Source organism: Rhipicephalus sanguineus, chromosome 8, assembly GCF_013339695.2.
Source record: "Rhipicephalus sanguineus isolate Rsan-2018 chromosome 8, BIME_Rsan_1.4, whole genome shotgun sequence".
Taxonomy (NCBI): Eukaryota; Metazoa; Arthropoda; class Arachnida; order Ixodida; family Ixodidae; genus Rhipicephalus; species Rhipicephalus sanguineus.
Window position 1 is genome coordinate 109,573,109 of NC_051183.1, and position 15,251 is coordinate 109,588,359.

Below are 15,251 nucleotides of genomic sequence, written 5' to 3' on the forward strand. Positions count from 1 at the left end.
GCGTACAGGGTGTGTTTGACACCGGGGATAAGATCTAGCTTGCCAGGTAGCGAGCGGAGGACAAGGTTGAACAGAAAAGGCGACAATGCGGCACCCTGAGGGGTGTCACGAGGGTCAAGCTCGTACGTGGGAGACTGGAGGTCTCCGATGATGATTTCAGCCGTGCGGGCGGTGAGGAACGCGCGAATGTAGTTGTGGGTGCGAGTGCCAGGGTTGAGGGCATCAAGTTCATCAAGGATAGCCAAATGGGAGACATGGTCAAACGCCTTGTGAAGGTCGAGGCTAAGAGAGCCTTAGTGCCTGAGAATGAGAGTGGCTCGATGAGGTCATGGTGGAGTTGCAAGAGGGCATCCTGCGTGGAAAGATGGGGGCGGAAACGAAGCATGGTGTGGAGAAAGAGATCGTTAGCGTCTTTGTACGTTTGAAAGCGAGCGAGAACGACATGTTCTAGAAGCTTGCCGACGCACGAAGTCAGTGAGATGGGCCTAAGATTCTCGATTGTGGGTTTCTTGCCCGGCTTAGGAATGAAAGCCACGCGAGCGTGTTTCCATGACTGAGGGAGGTTGCCGGAGCGCCAGCACTCGTTCAGGAAGGAATTGAGGGTAGAGACCGAAGGAGCGTCGACGTTTCGGATGCGATCTGGACCGGAGGCGGAAGTGGTGTGGAGCTTAAGTAATGCCGCATAGCCCTCCGCTTCTGTGATATCGGCGTCCAGTTCTGGGTTGGGGGCGCCAGTGTAGGACGCGAGAGGGTGAGAAGGTGTGCCAGGAGGTAGAAGTTGGAAGTATTTGGCGGCAAGGTCTGCCATCAGCGACGTAGTGTCGCCGGGGTAGGCCCGGATCACTCGTTCTAATTGTTGCCGAGCGACTGACTTGGCAGACGCAGGGTCGAGGAGGTGACGGAAGAGATGCCAGGTATGCTTGCAGCCCAACTGACCGGAGAGCGCCGATCAAAGCTGTTCTCACTGTTGGCGGGCGAGCGCTGTGGTGTGTTGCTCGATCGTACAATCAAGATGTGCGACGCGGTGGCGTAAGCGACGGTTATGGCGTTGCTTACGCCAGCGGTTGGTTAGGCCCGTGCGTGCGGCCCACAGGTGCGCAAGACGAGAGTCGATTGCTGGATGGTCCTCCGTGGTGCGAATCGATGCAGTTACCGCTTCGAGGTCTGCTAGCAGCTGGTCGGTCCACGTCGAGAGGTCATCGATGTTGGAGGCGGCAGAGTGGAGTCGCCTTTCTTGGAACGCGTCCCAATCTGTATGGCGGGTCGGGTGTGGACTAGGCTTGCACGGGGAGGTGCGGACTTGAATGGCGAGAACATAGTGGTCACTGCCGAGGGACTGAGGTGTGTTGGACGAGCGCGCGTCGCGCACGCCGCGGCAGAAGCTGAGGTCCGGGGTGGTGTCGCGGCACACACTTTTGCCGATGCGCGATGGTTGCCTGAGGTCGGTGGGCAGGGAAAGGTTGAGGTCTTGAGCGAGCTCCCACAGCGTCCTTCCGGGCCCATCGGCCTTGGGGTAACGCCATTCAGGATGTTTGACGTTGAAGTCGCCGAGAATGAGAAGGGGCGATTTTGTTGCTTTCGCTGCAGCGGCACGGAGGAGGGCCTAGAGCGACGCATTTTTGGTGGCGCGTGGGGGGTTGTAGACGTTGAGAAGAAAGAGTGTTCACGGCGTTGAGGTAGCATCTCGAGAAAGACGTGGTGGACTTGAGGGTAGGGTAGATCAGCTCGATTGACGACGAGCGTCCGCCGGGTGAGGACGGCCGTGACGGGATGGGGCAGAGCATGGTGAGCTGCTTGGTTGTAGGCGACGAAACCCGAGAGGGAAACGTCGGCGTGACGTTCATGTAGTACGATTATATCAGGGGCGGTCGAGGGGTCTAGTTGTTGAAGGTGGAGAATGAGGTGGTTACGCTTTGGACGAAAACCACGGCAGTTCCACTGCCAAATGGTGACGACGGATCGGTCAGCCATTAATAACAGCGGAAGGTGACGCCTCGGCCGGTGTTTTCGAATGTCGGGCGACGGAGGAGGAGGTCATGTGGGCATGGAGGTGTGGCTTGGCTCGGACGCTTTCAAGCATGGCAGTTTGCAGGGTATCGACTTTTGATTGGAGACATTGTAAGGACGAGGCGGGAGGGTAGGCGCCGAAGTCTGTGCGCTGGGAGTGTAGAGCTTCGTGTTGTGCAGTGATAAGCTGGTGGAAGGAATTGAAGCGGCTATCCAACCGTTTTTCAGATCCACCAGGGCCGTCTTGATTGCTACCTGTACCTCTTCAGAAAGATCAAGGGATTGAAGGGGGGTGTTGGGTCTGCGGTGCTTGCTGGTGCATCCTTCGGGGGTCTGAATGCTCTGAGAAGGATTCGATGTGCGAAGGCAGAGAGGATGGCTGGGTGACAGCTGTTTCCAGCTTTTCTTCGAGAGCTTGCAGTTGCGCTTGGAGGGTACCAATCTTGGTCTTCTGAGCCACAATTTGAGCGCTTTGGGCAGTTAGCTGCTGTCGGAGGGAGGCGTTTTCTTGCTGCAGTGCAACGACTTGCGGCTCCGAGGCCAAGCCGGATGTGCCGCGGGGCTGTGTCGATATGCGTGGGGTGAGAGGCGGGTTTAGGCACTGCTGGTACGAGGTGGTACGAGGGGCGGAAACGCGGTTACCGACTTGGGGGGTGGGGGCGGTGAGGGATCGCATGTAGCTTGATGGGGAGAGCGCGCGGCTGCCGGGGGCGTACCAGGTGTCGAGGGGCGAGGGCCAGGTACTAGGGCTTTTGGAGTGATGCACGTAGAGTGATGCCCGTTGCAGACGATGCAGCTGGGAGTGCAAGTGAGTGGCGATCCTTCGGGCGATGGGGGGTGAGCGGCGCCGCAGCGGTAGCACCACTCCTGCCGCGGCTTGTAGCACACGTCGGTCAGGTGGCCGGTCGAGCGGGAATTAAAGCAGTCTTCCACCTTGTTGCAGAACGGAAGGAGACGGAGCTGGACGCCGTGGTAGAAGATCCACCGCGGTAGCTTAGTCCATGAGCGTGACCAGTATGTGAGGGGACTTGCCATGCTGCGACCACCCGCAACAGTGAGGGTAGGATTGCTTGCCTGGAGGTCGTCAAGGATCGCTTGGTCTGTGAAGTCGTCGAAGGCGTGGTAGAGTGTGCCCCTTAGGGCATCGTCTGGGCGTGGGGCGTAGAGGTGGACGGTGAAGGTGTTGCCGGAGACCATGAGGGAGGTGATGCGCAGGTAGGCTTGGGCGCGAGTCGAGTCCGCGACGCTTAGAGTAAAGGTGGTGTTGGTAGGGTGAATCCGCACCATGTCGCGAGATGCGGGCAGGAGGTCTTGCAGGCACGCTGCTTGCAGCAAGGCGGTGTACAAGTGCCAAGGCTGTATCTTTGTAAGTTCTACGGGGCTTTGAGGGCGGCCGACGACGTCAATCATGTCGCCTGGGAGACGAGGAAGTGGAGCCCGGCGGTGGGGATGTGGAAGCGAGGCCCTTGCCCGATTCGATGGCGGCGATCATGACGGCTGGGAAGTCGGCGTAGCGGTGGGCTTAGCTGTGGCAGAGGCGGCGGCAAGGCGCAAGGCTGCTCGGCGTTTCTCTTGGGCGCGGAGGCCTGGTGACTGCCAGGATTCGCTCGAGAGTTCCTCCGGGGACACTTCCTGTCCTTCGACAGGGTACTCCAGAGCGGTGGACAGCAAGGAGATGGGCGACAAGGCAGCGGCGGGTGGCCGGGCGGTCACTCCGTCGGTGAGCTGGTGTGCAGGTGGCCGCACTCGAGCTAAGCCTAACAGGTCTATGTATGTGTACGGCGTGGTCGAAGGCTTTCGAAAGCTCTCTCTCTCTCTCTCTCTCTCCTCTCTCTCTCTCTATATATATATATATATATATATATATATATATATATATATATATTATTTTCGTTTCTTATTTTTTATCCAAACATATGTGGAAAGGGGTAGCCGTCACCAAGCAATGGTGACAACAACTCTTTCATTTATTTTCTACTTCAATAAAAAAAAGTGCTGTGTGAACTGCATTTAGCGAGGGAGAAAATAATAAATATTATTAAAACTGGCGAAAAAAAATGTCTCTTGCTTACCTGCAGCCATTGAACAACACGTATTTTGTGCCAGTAGATGTAAAACAACGTCCGTTTTCAGCAGTGGAGCTGTTTGAGCCGACTGTTAGTCCAGGCAGCGCGAACAGAAACCTATCATTATCGTGAACTGGCATGCGCTCTCTTCGCCCTCTTCTTCCTCTTCGTCCCTTTCTTTATTTTATGCTTTGCTCCCAAAACACGTTCGCCGATTTGTCCGGCCTGGGATGCAGTAACGCAGATGCTGAGAGAACGAGTATGAAAAGAGGAAGACATAGAAAAAAGGAGAGAGATAATTAGAGAGAAGGAAAGTGAAGAAAGACAGTAAAAATATCCATAGAGAGAGAATGATGCATAGAAGGAAACAGAAACAAAAATGAGATTGAAAAAAAAGAAAGCGATAAATGGAGAGAAGAGAAGAAAGAGAAAGAAAGATTGACAGAGCGAGAAAGAGGAAGAAGCAGATAGAGAGACAGAAATGCAAATTAATGGAGACAAAAAAGACAAAAACAACAGAGAGAAAGAGAAAAATCAAGAGGAACATGGCAGGCTACCCAGCTCCTCACTTCCCTCAGGCTTCGCACCTCTATTGCAAACCTGCCTGAATTTCTTTTTTTCTCTTACGTGCAGCAAGCATGAAACACCGTTAGTGCTGACGTATTTAAATATGGCTTTCGCTACTGGTGCTACAGACTTTCGCTACTGATGTTACTGGGCAGCTTTCCGGTGGTCTATTATTGCGTGAACGGTAATATGTATATGGACGAGGTATAACTGCACAGCTGTATTTGCGCTGGCGTGCGCAGGCTCAATAATAATGTTCATATAAATGGCAACCCACTAGCTGGTAGATAAGCAAAGCAGCGTGTACCAGCAAACAAAAAAAGCGACATGCTAAAACCGTCAACAGCGCAAGGTAACAGAGCTGTCCTTCTAAGCAGCTAAAACAACTCCAATAAGCTGTTTCAAAATTAACGTAATGTACCTTGAGCAAGAAATACAAAACTTTCGAGACACTAACTGATCTTCTATTCAAGGGAAACAAGGTTACTTGTAGTTAAGAAATTTTCAAGCCAACAGTTTTGGCATTGACGGCGTTTGCTCCTACGTTTATAGGTCTATGATCAGAAATTTCCGGAAGTATCCAAGTGTCTTTACCCTATGACACGTTATGTACACAGTTGTGTACACCACTTCATTTTGCTATTTGTATCAACTAGGGGCTAAGAAAGAGCTAGATATGTTGAGCTTTGGGTGAGTTTAACCCTCTGCATTATAAATTTGTCTTCATTGTACTTCATTTTGCAGTGTACAGTTCCATATGATCGCTTTGCTAAATGTACTTATACGTTTGATGAGTCGTCCGACGCACCGCGTCTTGCGAGCCATGTGAAAAGTACAATTTTTCATTGCTGCGAGAAAACATGATAGCCTCTGCGACGCGTTTGCTGCGCTCATTTGGCCACCTCTCCTATCGTACCCAAGCGAAGTCGACTATCTACATGCGTACATTTCCGTTTGGCGAGAGAAGCGTGCGCTGTGTCGTGGTGGCGGAAAGCCACGCGGAGGCGCTATCAGTGCGATAGTAATCATGGAAACGATTTCCAGGGAGGCATATTGACGGCGTTCTGAGTGTCGAGTGGTGGGAGTCGCCTCGGCAGTGATAGCGGGTGGGTGCGACATTCATCATGCCTACTCAAAGGCATCGGTACACCTTGGTCGGTTTTTCTGACGAGTTGGACTGGAGAGAGTTGAACTTCGTGGAACCGATTCCATGGAGCAATGTTTGCCAAGCATGTGGACTGGTAACCAGAGTGACCGCACTCCTGCCTTGCCGACACGTTTTCTGCAAGAAGTGCTACGAACAGCGCCTGAGTAATGACGGGCATTGCTGTCCTCTCGATGGTCATCTGGTCGCGGCTGATGACATCGAATGGGTGGACTGTCCTGTGCACAACCTGCTCAAACGGAAGGTAATATACCAGATATGACGCGAAACGATTTTTGCTAATATATGAAAGCATAACACTGTTATTCTGGCATGCAGGAGCCCAGAGATAAGCACAAAAATTTGCATTTCGTTGATCAGGGCTATGTGGTGTTTGTGCCCGACATTTAGCCACATTATTAAATGCGAAGCATTTCTTAGCGAACCTCTGGCACTTTGAGCGTTTCTATCTACGTATCTATCTATCTATCTATCTAGCCGCCTACGTCGGGGTGCTCTCATGATCGTCTCCTTAACTTGGTGTAGACCAAAATTTGCATGGGAGGGTAAGACGATTTGACAAAGATGATTGCCGGGTCATGACATGAATAACGTTAAAATCCTCTCGCGTACGTCGTCAAACCCTTTCCACTAGACACGTGTGGCACATACCCGTTAACCAAGGGCCGCGGTGTACGGGTATGCGCCACAGGTGATTGACAGTTTATATCTACCCAGGAACGGCGAGAACAGACATTGGTAACTTAAATGCTAGAGCGTTAAGGAAAACCAACATCGGCAGTGTTGACTCAATGAATGGAAAGAATGAAAATTAGGATCCCATCAGGAATCGAACCCAAGCATTTTACGTGGCAATCAGGTATTTAACCACTGAGCCACGCCAGGTCTATAAAGTGGTTTGGAAAAACAGCCTACGCAGGCGTAATATCGGTGCAACGGGAATTTTGGTTGTGGCGCTGGCTATCTAATTTTACAAGGAAGCAATAAATACTACATGATACTCCTACGATTTGTACTCCTACGATACAGGCGTCATATCAGATTAACGTGTGTAGTTCCAGTGCTGGCTCCGCTTTTATAGCAGTCTAATAAACATTATGTTTGTATTTCTATTACTCAGCAAGCTATACTGATGCATTGTTCGACCCCGGAGGAATACATTACCGAAAGTTACATATGATATCCACATCACCGCCCCGTAAGGTCCATTTCGTCCACCAGAACGCCGCAGTGTCCTCTTCATGTCTTACGACGCTGGGCGATGGCCTCATGCTGACCGAGGATGCCGCCAGATTGATTGACAGCTGTTTTGTAGACTACGCTACGTAGCCCACATACGGCCAGGTAGTCTACGAATACGACAAACACCATCCACTGATGTTTGTCTACGTAGTACTATCCAGGCCTACCAGCCTCGACGGCCGATACCTCACCAACGAGAATGGCGAGTTCAGGTTCCGACATGTCGCCGGCTCTATCGACAGACAATTTGTCGACACAATGACCGAGGCATCCACGAATTCCAACAGCTCTACTATATCACATACTTCACTACATATGGACCCTCGTCACCACGATCACGACCGGATCCTATAACAAGTCATGACCAGCTGCTGGTGCTCACTGATCACGGTGATGATGCCCTTGTTCAAGAACTCTCAAGAACTTCTTGAACACATGCACATGGGTTTGTGAAACGTGCGTGCGTTCTCGGGACACGTAGAAGCACTACATATCAGCTTATCGATTCTAGTGTTGGTAATACCCACGTTGCCTTTGGTAGCGTTACCCAACCGTAAACAATTGGTTATATAACACATGTGCGGCTCTGCAACATATATATATATATATATATATATATATGCGTATAAAATTTATACATTTCTTTAGCGTCATTTTGTAACGTGTCGCTATGTAAAAAACTTACGCCACAGTCACCTACCCCCCGCATGATTCGCATAATATCGACTCCCACGGTACGTGGGATCTGCCGAATTTTTTTACCGTCCGCTTCTGTCATTGAAAGCTCGAATTTTTTCGCTCCTGCTAAATATTAGAACAGAGCTAAACAGTGGAAATCCGAATAGTTTTAACTGTAAGATGCCAGTACATCTCGTATGCTTTTAATGCTTTATTGATGTTCTCACTAAAGCTTACAGTTAAGGTAATGCACCTTGGACTAAAAAATAATTTCCTGCTCTTTGACGGTGATTACGAGGCTCAAGTGCGGGAAACGAGGTCGGTAAAGGTGGGCACGTTGCGGACGTAGCGGAGTACAAGAAAAGATAAATATAGTTGCACAGGACCCCTAAGCATATCCTAGTGAGATAAGACCACACATGCGTTTTTGTTTTTGTTTTTTGGCTCGGTTTTTGTCGCGGATGGGCGCTCTTCAGTGGTGTTGCTCACTGGTAATATGAAGAACAAGGATTCCGTGATTTTGTAGAACAAAGGTGGTGTCGGTAACATTTACTGGTCCTCTTCTATTTCATCGTCGAGGCTGCATGCATCGCAACTATCGGAAATATTGAAGTAGTACGAGCGTCATAGCCTTGACGGATGTACTACAGGGGTGGTCAGAAGTTCCCAGGCCGCAACGCCTGGCCGAGGAGCAGCAGCTCGCTGCTATCGGGGCGCTGCCGTCGCAATCACGCCTTGGCGTACGCTGGCGTCGAGCGTGTCCGTGGACGAGGGGAGGGGCGGGGGTGCCTCCCTCTTCCTTTCTTGCTCTGCTTGATTAGAAAGCGAGGTATAAACATGGTGCGTCTTGTTCCCTCACTGTTCGCTCTTCGAATTTTACTACAGTGCAGCGAGTAGCTAGGCGCCAGTGTTCCGGAAACTGACGCATCATGCTTGCGGCCACATTTAGCGAGACGCCGTGTACATTACCGTACTTTTCGGCTTGGAGAACAATATCGTGCGTTTAACTTTCCATTGGAACTGCGGCGGCTCTTTCAGCCCTCTGCGCAGGCCAATCCGCTGCATACGAACATGGTCGGAGCCCTAAATGTATTCAAAAGAGCTTGTGTTGGCTACTTGGAACATCTTAGTGGACTAAGTAGCGCTGCACAATAGTAAAATCGGAAGCGCGAACAGTGGGGGAATATGACATACAATTTCTTACCAATGATGATGATATCTGGAATTTAACGTGCCGAAACCACGATATGATTATGAGAGACGCCGTAGTCGAGGGCTCCGGAAATTTAGACCACCTGGGGTTCTTTAATGTGCACCTTAACCTAAGTACATGGGCCTCAGACATTTTCGCTCTCCATCGAGGATGCAGCCGCCGCGGTCGGGATTCGATCCCGCGACCTTCGGGTTAGCAGTCGAGCGCCATAACCACTAGAACACCGCAGCGGGGCCACCATTTCTTACCAAGGAGAGAGAGAAAGCCAGAGGGATGCACACCTTTCTCCACGAACGCCCTCAACACCAGCGTGCGCCAAGGCGTGAATGCGATGCCAGCGCCAGGAGAGCGCCCAGCTGTCGCTCCTCGGCCGGGCTGAGCGGCCTGGGATCTTTTCGCGAGCCCTGTACCTCTCGCCGTTATCACGGCTGCATACTTAGTTACTTACGCAGGGGTGCATCTGTACAATAATAGTCGTGTGATCCTAGTAGAAAGTGCAGCCTTAATTAAAAGCACAGATAACATCGTTTGTTTTGTTGACTTCTGTCTTGTGCGCATGTTTGCTGGCGCCACGTGTTGCGTGACGCCAGCTGGCCAAAAAGAGTGTTCCACACTCGCTGTCATAGCTGCAAGTCGAGCTGACTAACACTCCCAAGTTTGGATGCACAGAGACACCTGATAAAGGGACGGGAGGGCGACCGCCACTTAGAAAATTTGCTAGAGCATAGGGCGCGTTATCCGAAAGTTGCAGGTTCGGTCCCAGCCGGGGGAAAGTGGTCTCTTCGTGCATTTTAAAAGGCAGCCATTATATCACAGCTGCCACGATCCCTTAGACATATATACTTTGCACGTGTTTATTGTAGACGGTCACGTGTTTCAGTGATGTGCAACATGTGCTTTTGGTTTTTCCTGTTCTTTTAGTTCTTCCTTTCTTTCTCTCTTCTTTCTGTGTCGCACATAAGGAAGTGTCTGCCACGCAAAAAGCTCGCAGGGTTCCTTATGGAATCGCCTAAGGTGACTCCAAAGCGAAAGCCATGTTTTTCTTCTTTTTCTTCTCAGTCGATGTACTAATTCTCCCCCGCCCCCTTCTGAAAGCCTCCTGCACCTAACCTGGTTGTCCACTACCACCATGATCGGAGGCATTGCAAGCTTTCTGCAGCTCACCTGTTTTCGCGCTGCTTCCATGATCGGCACACCTTTTACGATGTCATGCGATGACGTCACAAATTTTGGCGAATCGCGACGTCCCGATGACATAATCACGTGACGATTTTTTTTCGTCACTCGCGTTGACGTCTGTGACGCGGGACGCCGACGCCGCCGGCGGTCAATTTTCGCGTTTGATCATGCATTCAAGGGTTTCGCCTTAATAAATCAGTTCTTAGTACGTGCATCCCCCTGTGTGTGTCTTTTCTTCAATTGCCGTTGGTCAGATCCTGGCAGCGTGAACAGTGATGAAGTTATACCATATAGCCCGCATAGCAGCTTTACTGGATGTCTGGCGTCCGCTCTGGCGCACCTTGTCAATAGATCAATGTCTGTTGAGGCCATTCTTACATGTCGACAGGCGACATCGCCGCTGAGAGCGACGAAGGAGCTGTTGAGGATATTAAAAAGGAACAGACTTGGACGTGAGGCTGTTGCATTGACGTCGCGTACCACGCAAGAGTGGCGGACTGTGACTGACTGTGTGTGTGCTATGTTATGTGGTTTATTTTTCACTCTTTCCTCTCCATCTTTAAATCTACCCCATCCTGTTCCCATATCTAGACCAGTTGTCCTCAACTGGTTAACCTCCCTGCCTTTTCTTCCCTACTATTTTTTCTGGCTGGCACAGCCTAGCATTAGTAGCTTTAGCACTACTTAACCAAACCTATTTCACTAACATACTTCCCCGCTTCTGGAGCATTTTTCAGCAAACCAAACGCACTTTGATCGTGTCTATCTATCTATCTATCTATCTATCTATCTATCTATCTATCTATCTATCTATCTATCTATCTATCTATCTATCTATCTATCTATCTATCTATCTATCTATCTATCTATCTATCTATCTATCTATCTAATGTAGCAGCATACCTCTGGGCGCTCTCGTGGTCGTCTCTTTAACTTGACACATACCAAATTTTGCATGGATGTACATCAGTACCCATACACCACTGCCCACGGAATGCGGGTATGAGCCACAGGGGATTCACAGTTCGTATCAACCAGAAAACGGCGATAACAGACTTTTAAAAATCTTTACGCGATCGCGTTATGGAGCTTGTCTCGCAGACAATGCGGGCCAGGCGTCGGCAGCATTGTCGGTGAGGGAAAAATCAAAGGGATCAGAAGATTCAAAAGTTGCGGTTAGAGCCGCAATCAAACCGAGGCAATCGCGTAGGAGTTAAGTATTCATACACAGAGCTAATTCAGTGCTTGAAACTTTTTACGAAAAAGACCCTATAACGGTGTCATATCGCGGCAACGTCTACTTTGATTGCAGTGTTCAATATCGGCGTTTTTAACAATGTAATACTGTAACAATCATCACATATTAACTCCGATGACTTGCCTAAAACCATGCTAAGGGGGGGGGGGGGTATGGTCCTAGAAGCGCCCCTCCCCCGGAACTGTAGCTTCCTCAAATACGTACTTTCCTCAAATAGTCAGGGCCTTCAGCAAGCGCTCCCTCCTCATCCCCACCCTTCCCGGAAAAAAATTCCTCGTTACGGGTCTGCCCGGAATGCACCAACCATAACTACTCAAAATGTACGAAGATGTTGGTCCAACTCGAAACGCTTGGCTGAAAGCAATAAAGAAAATTCGGTGTAGGTCACTTAGCGCCTACGGCTTCGCATGACACCGACTCCCGGAATGAGTGGGATCTGCTAATTTTTTTTTTTAATGCAAATCATTTCTTGGCGAACCACATGTCCTCTGAGCGTTTCTACCTCTCTGTCTATCTATCTTGCCACCTACGTCTGGGCGCTCTCGTATTGGTCTCTTTTGCCTGGTATTAAGGAGAATGCGCATAGGACATAAGTGTATGACCAACAGAATTCACAGCCCACGAATAACGTGACTTGCTCCGAGCGTATCTCCTGAAAACCTTTCCAGCAGTCACATGTTGCACGTACCCGCACAACACGGCCCGTGGTATGCGGGCATGCGCCACAGGTGATCACTGTCTATATTAATCGTGAGTTCAGGCATTTTAACGCGGCAGCGTTAAAGATTCCGAGTTGCGGAAAATGCAGTACTGGCGTTGGCGGCGTTCTAGATGGGTGAAATATCCTGATGAAACAAAAAAATCATGGCTCAAGCCGGAATATAACCCAGGCATTCTGCACGTTAGTAAAGTATTCTACCGCAGAGCCACGCCAAAGCTTCAAACACCTTTTGAATAAGAGCGCGTACAAGCGTTATACCTGCGCATCAGGTCAGTTGTGGTTGCAGTGTTCGCTTTCCGCTTTTATACCAATCTAATAAACATTGTCTCCGCAATCTGCGTAGCTCGACGACGACGGCTATTTATGATATGTCAACCACCGCACCGTAGCACACACTTTGTTGCGATAAAACTAACAAACCTTAAACGTGAGTGCTGACGTCACGTTGAACTATTACTACTCTTTACACCCAAATGAAGTCGACATGGCTGGCAAACGTACCATTTGCGCACAACTACTAAATATACACAAAGGCATGAATACTCCATTTAACGCTCCGCCAAATGTGAAAAATCCGGCATAGGATTTGGCCTGCTGCTTCCGGCATAGCACTCGCCATGCTGCTTCGCATGAAATCGATACCCACAATCCGTGGGATATCTCGGAATATTTTATAATAGGGATTGTGGCTTTAATTTTTTAGCATCTTGCGATGATATGTTGGAGACCGACTTGCTACAGTTATACAAGCTTGCGCAATTCAGCTTTCTGCTTCCAATTATAAACACCTATCTGCTGTATGTCATGCGACATCGTCACTGGCTCCTTTTTTATCTTCTCAATGTACACAGTGCTTTGAATCTCGGAAGCTGTTTGCGAAAACCGGCTTTATACATCATTGACATTGAGGTGATAGAAATTATAAACGTTTATCTAAATGTACAAATGACTGAAAAGTTGCTTATTTTCTTTCTCCATCAGGTTAAGTGCTGGAACGAAGACCGAGGCTGCGACATTGTTTTGCCTGCATCGGAACTCAACAGGCACTTTTGCAAAGACTGTGACCACCACTCCACTTGCTGTCCGAGATGTTCGATGGTTGTACGGTGTAATTATGTGTGCACGCACTTGCAGAGCGAGTGCAGGGATCACGTGATGTCTGTGGTGTCCGGAAGTCCGCCAAGTAACATCTCTGGCGAAAACGCATTGATGATGGCTTTGAATGCAAATATAGAGACACGAGTAGGTGAAATGAAAGAGAGACTAGACCACCTTACAAATGAAAACAACGTCCAAAGTAACCGCCTTAATGAGATTTCACATAGCATGAACGCAATGAGAGAAACGCTGCTTGGGATATCAAACAGAACTAGCGCACTAGGCAGCGTTGCGTCCTTCTCAGAAGCAATTCATGAAACTCTAAATGATCACGGTGAAAAGTTGGAGCAGCTTGCAGGAACAATAAGCAATTCACACGAAGCACTTAAGGAAGGCATGGAGCGAAGTTTGGAACGCCTCAAAGAAGACACAGCAAACTGTTTCAAAGCTGACTTAAGACAATTTTGTAGTGGTGAGGGTGGTGCACTGACGGTAACCATTCGAAAAGAGTTGGAGGTTGCCGCGAAAACTATCCGCCAAGACTGCGCACAAACTGTCGCCAGGATTGTTGAAGTAAAGGACTGCGAGAAGCAAACCAGTCCAAGTGAAATAAATTCTGAAAGAACAGTAGCTCTAAGCAGAATGAATGTCAAGCGACACGAATTCGTTGTAGAGGGATTCAGAGCCATGAAAAAGAGCGTTTGCTCATGTGGATCTGCTTCTTATTGGACGGAAAAAAAGTACATCTCTGGCCATCACCTGTCGACAGGCGTACGTTTTACGAAAGACGGAGAGCGTGTTTACCTGTACCCTCTCATTCAGCTGCACAAAGGAGTGATCGACGACGTTCTTCAATGGCCGTTCAAAGAAAAGATTCGGCTGATCATTAAACACCCATTTCATAACAAAGAGTGCAGAAAGGAGGGAGTACCCTTCGGGCATTCCTGCGTGTTTTAAAATGCCTTTTAAAATAAATATGGCAACAAGGATTCCTGACGCTTCCTTTCTGTTGGACGATCTAGAAAGTGAAGTATATATCGCGGACGACAAGCTTCATGTAGTGTTCGAGGTTGTTTCCGAAAAATGAGCCGCGGAAAAATATATATATAATTAAATATTCGTAATAAACATGTATAACACCCTTCCGACTGGAATGTGTGCATTGTACTGTATACACACATACGCATCTATACGACCGCTTTCTTTATGCAAAACACAGCCTCTTAATCTCGCTATGTCACTTTTGAAACCCCTTTTGTAAAGACGCTTATAACTAGGAATAAAACAGTCACATATTATTGGGCCCTGAATTATTTAGGCTGATTTTAAATTAATTAAACCTGCTTATGCGCCGCGTCAGTATTGCACTGTAAGCAACTCGGTGGTCTTTCGGCCCTTGTGGTGCGATTATGTTTTCCGGTGCCAGTTAAACTCTGTGTCGACTGCGTTCCGTCGAGACCTTGAAGGACTGTGCAACGCAGAAGGTGTGAGCCCAATTCCAGGGGCGATTGAATGATTGAAGTGCTCTGACATTAATGAATTGGAAGCTAACCTGAAATTAGTATTTTTTCAAGAGATTTAGCTGGGAATAGAGCGCTGCTGAGAAATATTGCAGGCATTAGTGCACGAAACAACGATGTCAAACAATGCTGGCGGCAAGCAACTAAACATAAACTGGCACCAAATGCAATAAATATTGAGCTCTACGAGTTTCCTGTTAACAATTACAAATGATCTATTGTGGCTTACTGCCGACCGGAAGGTAGCGGGATCGAATGGCGGCCCCGGTGGCCGCGCTTCGTTAGAGGCAAAATGCTAGAAGTCCGTGTGCTCAAATTTAGGCGCACGTTTTAGAACACCAGATGATAAAAATTTCCGGAGGCCTCCACTAGGTCATCCGTCATAATCATATTTTGGTTTTGGGACTAAAACGACAATTATTATGTTGCTCTTAAAACTGCTGTCGTTTACGACGTTGTGAACTTCGAATGAAATAGTAACGTATACTTGTATGCCTTAATATTTAGCACGGTTTTTTATCTTCCGCGATGGTATTT

General features: G+C 48.9%; 1 protein-coding gene across 1 annotated transcript; it reads left to right on the top strand.

Moving 5' to 3' along the window:
- The first annotated feature begins 5,714 nt into the window (after nucleotides 1-5,714).
- Nucleotides 5,715-14,151, top strand: LOC125759483 (TNF receptor-associated factor 3-like). Its single transcript, XM_049418325.1, has 2 exons — nucleotides 5,715-6,049; nucleotides 13,078-14,151. The coding sequence occupies exons 1-2, from the start codon at nucleotides 5,765-5,767 to the stop codon at nucleotides 14,149-14,151; spliced, it is 1,359 nt and encodes a 452-aa protein (XP_049274282.1). The 5' UTR covers nucleotides 5,715-5,764.
- The last annotated feature ends 1,100 nt before the right edge of the window (nucleotides 14,152-15,251 follow it).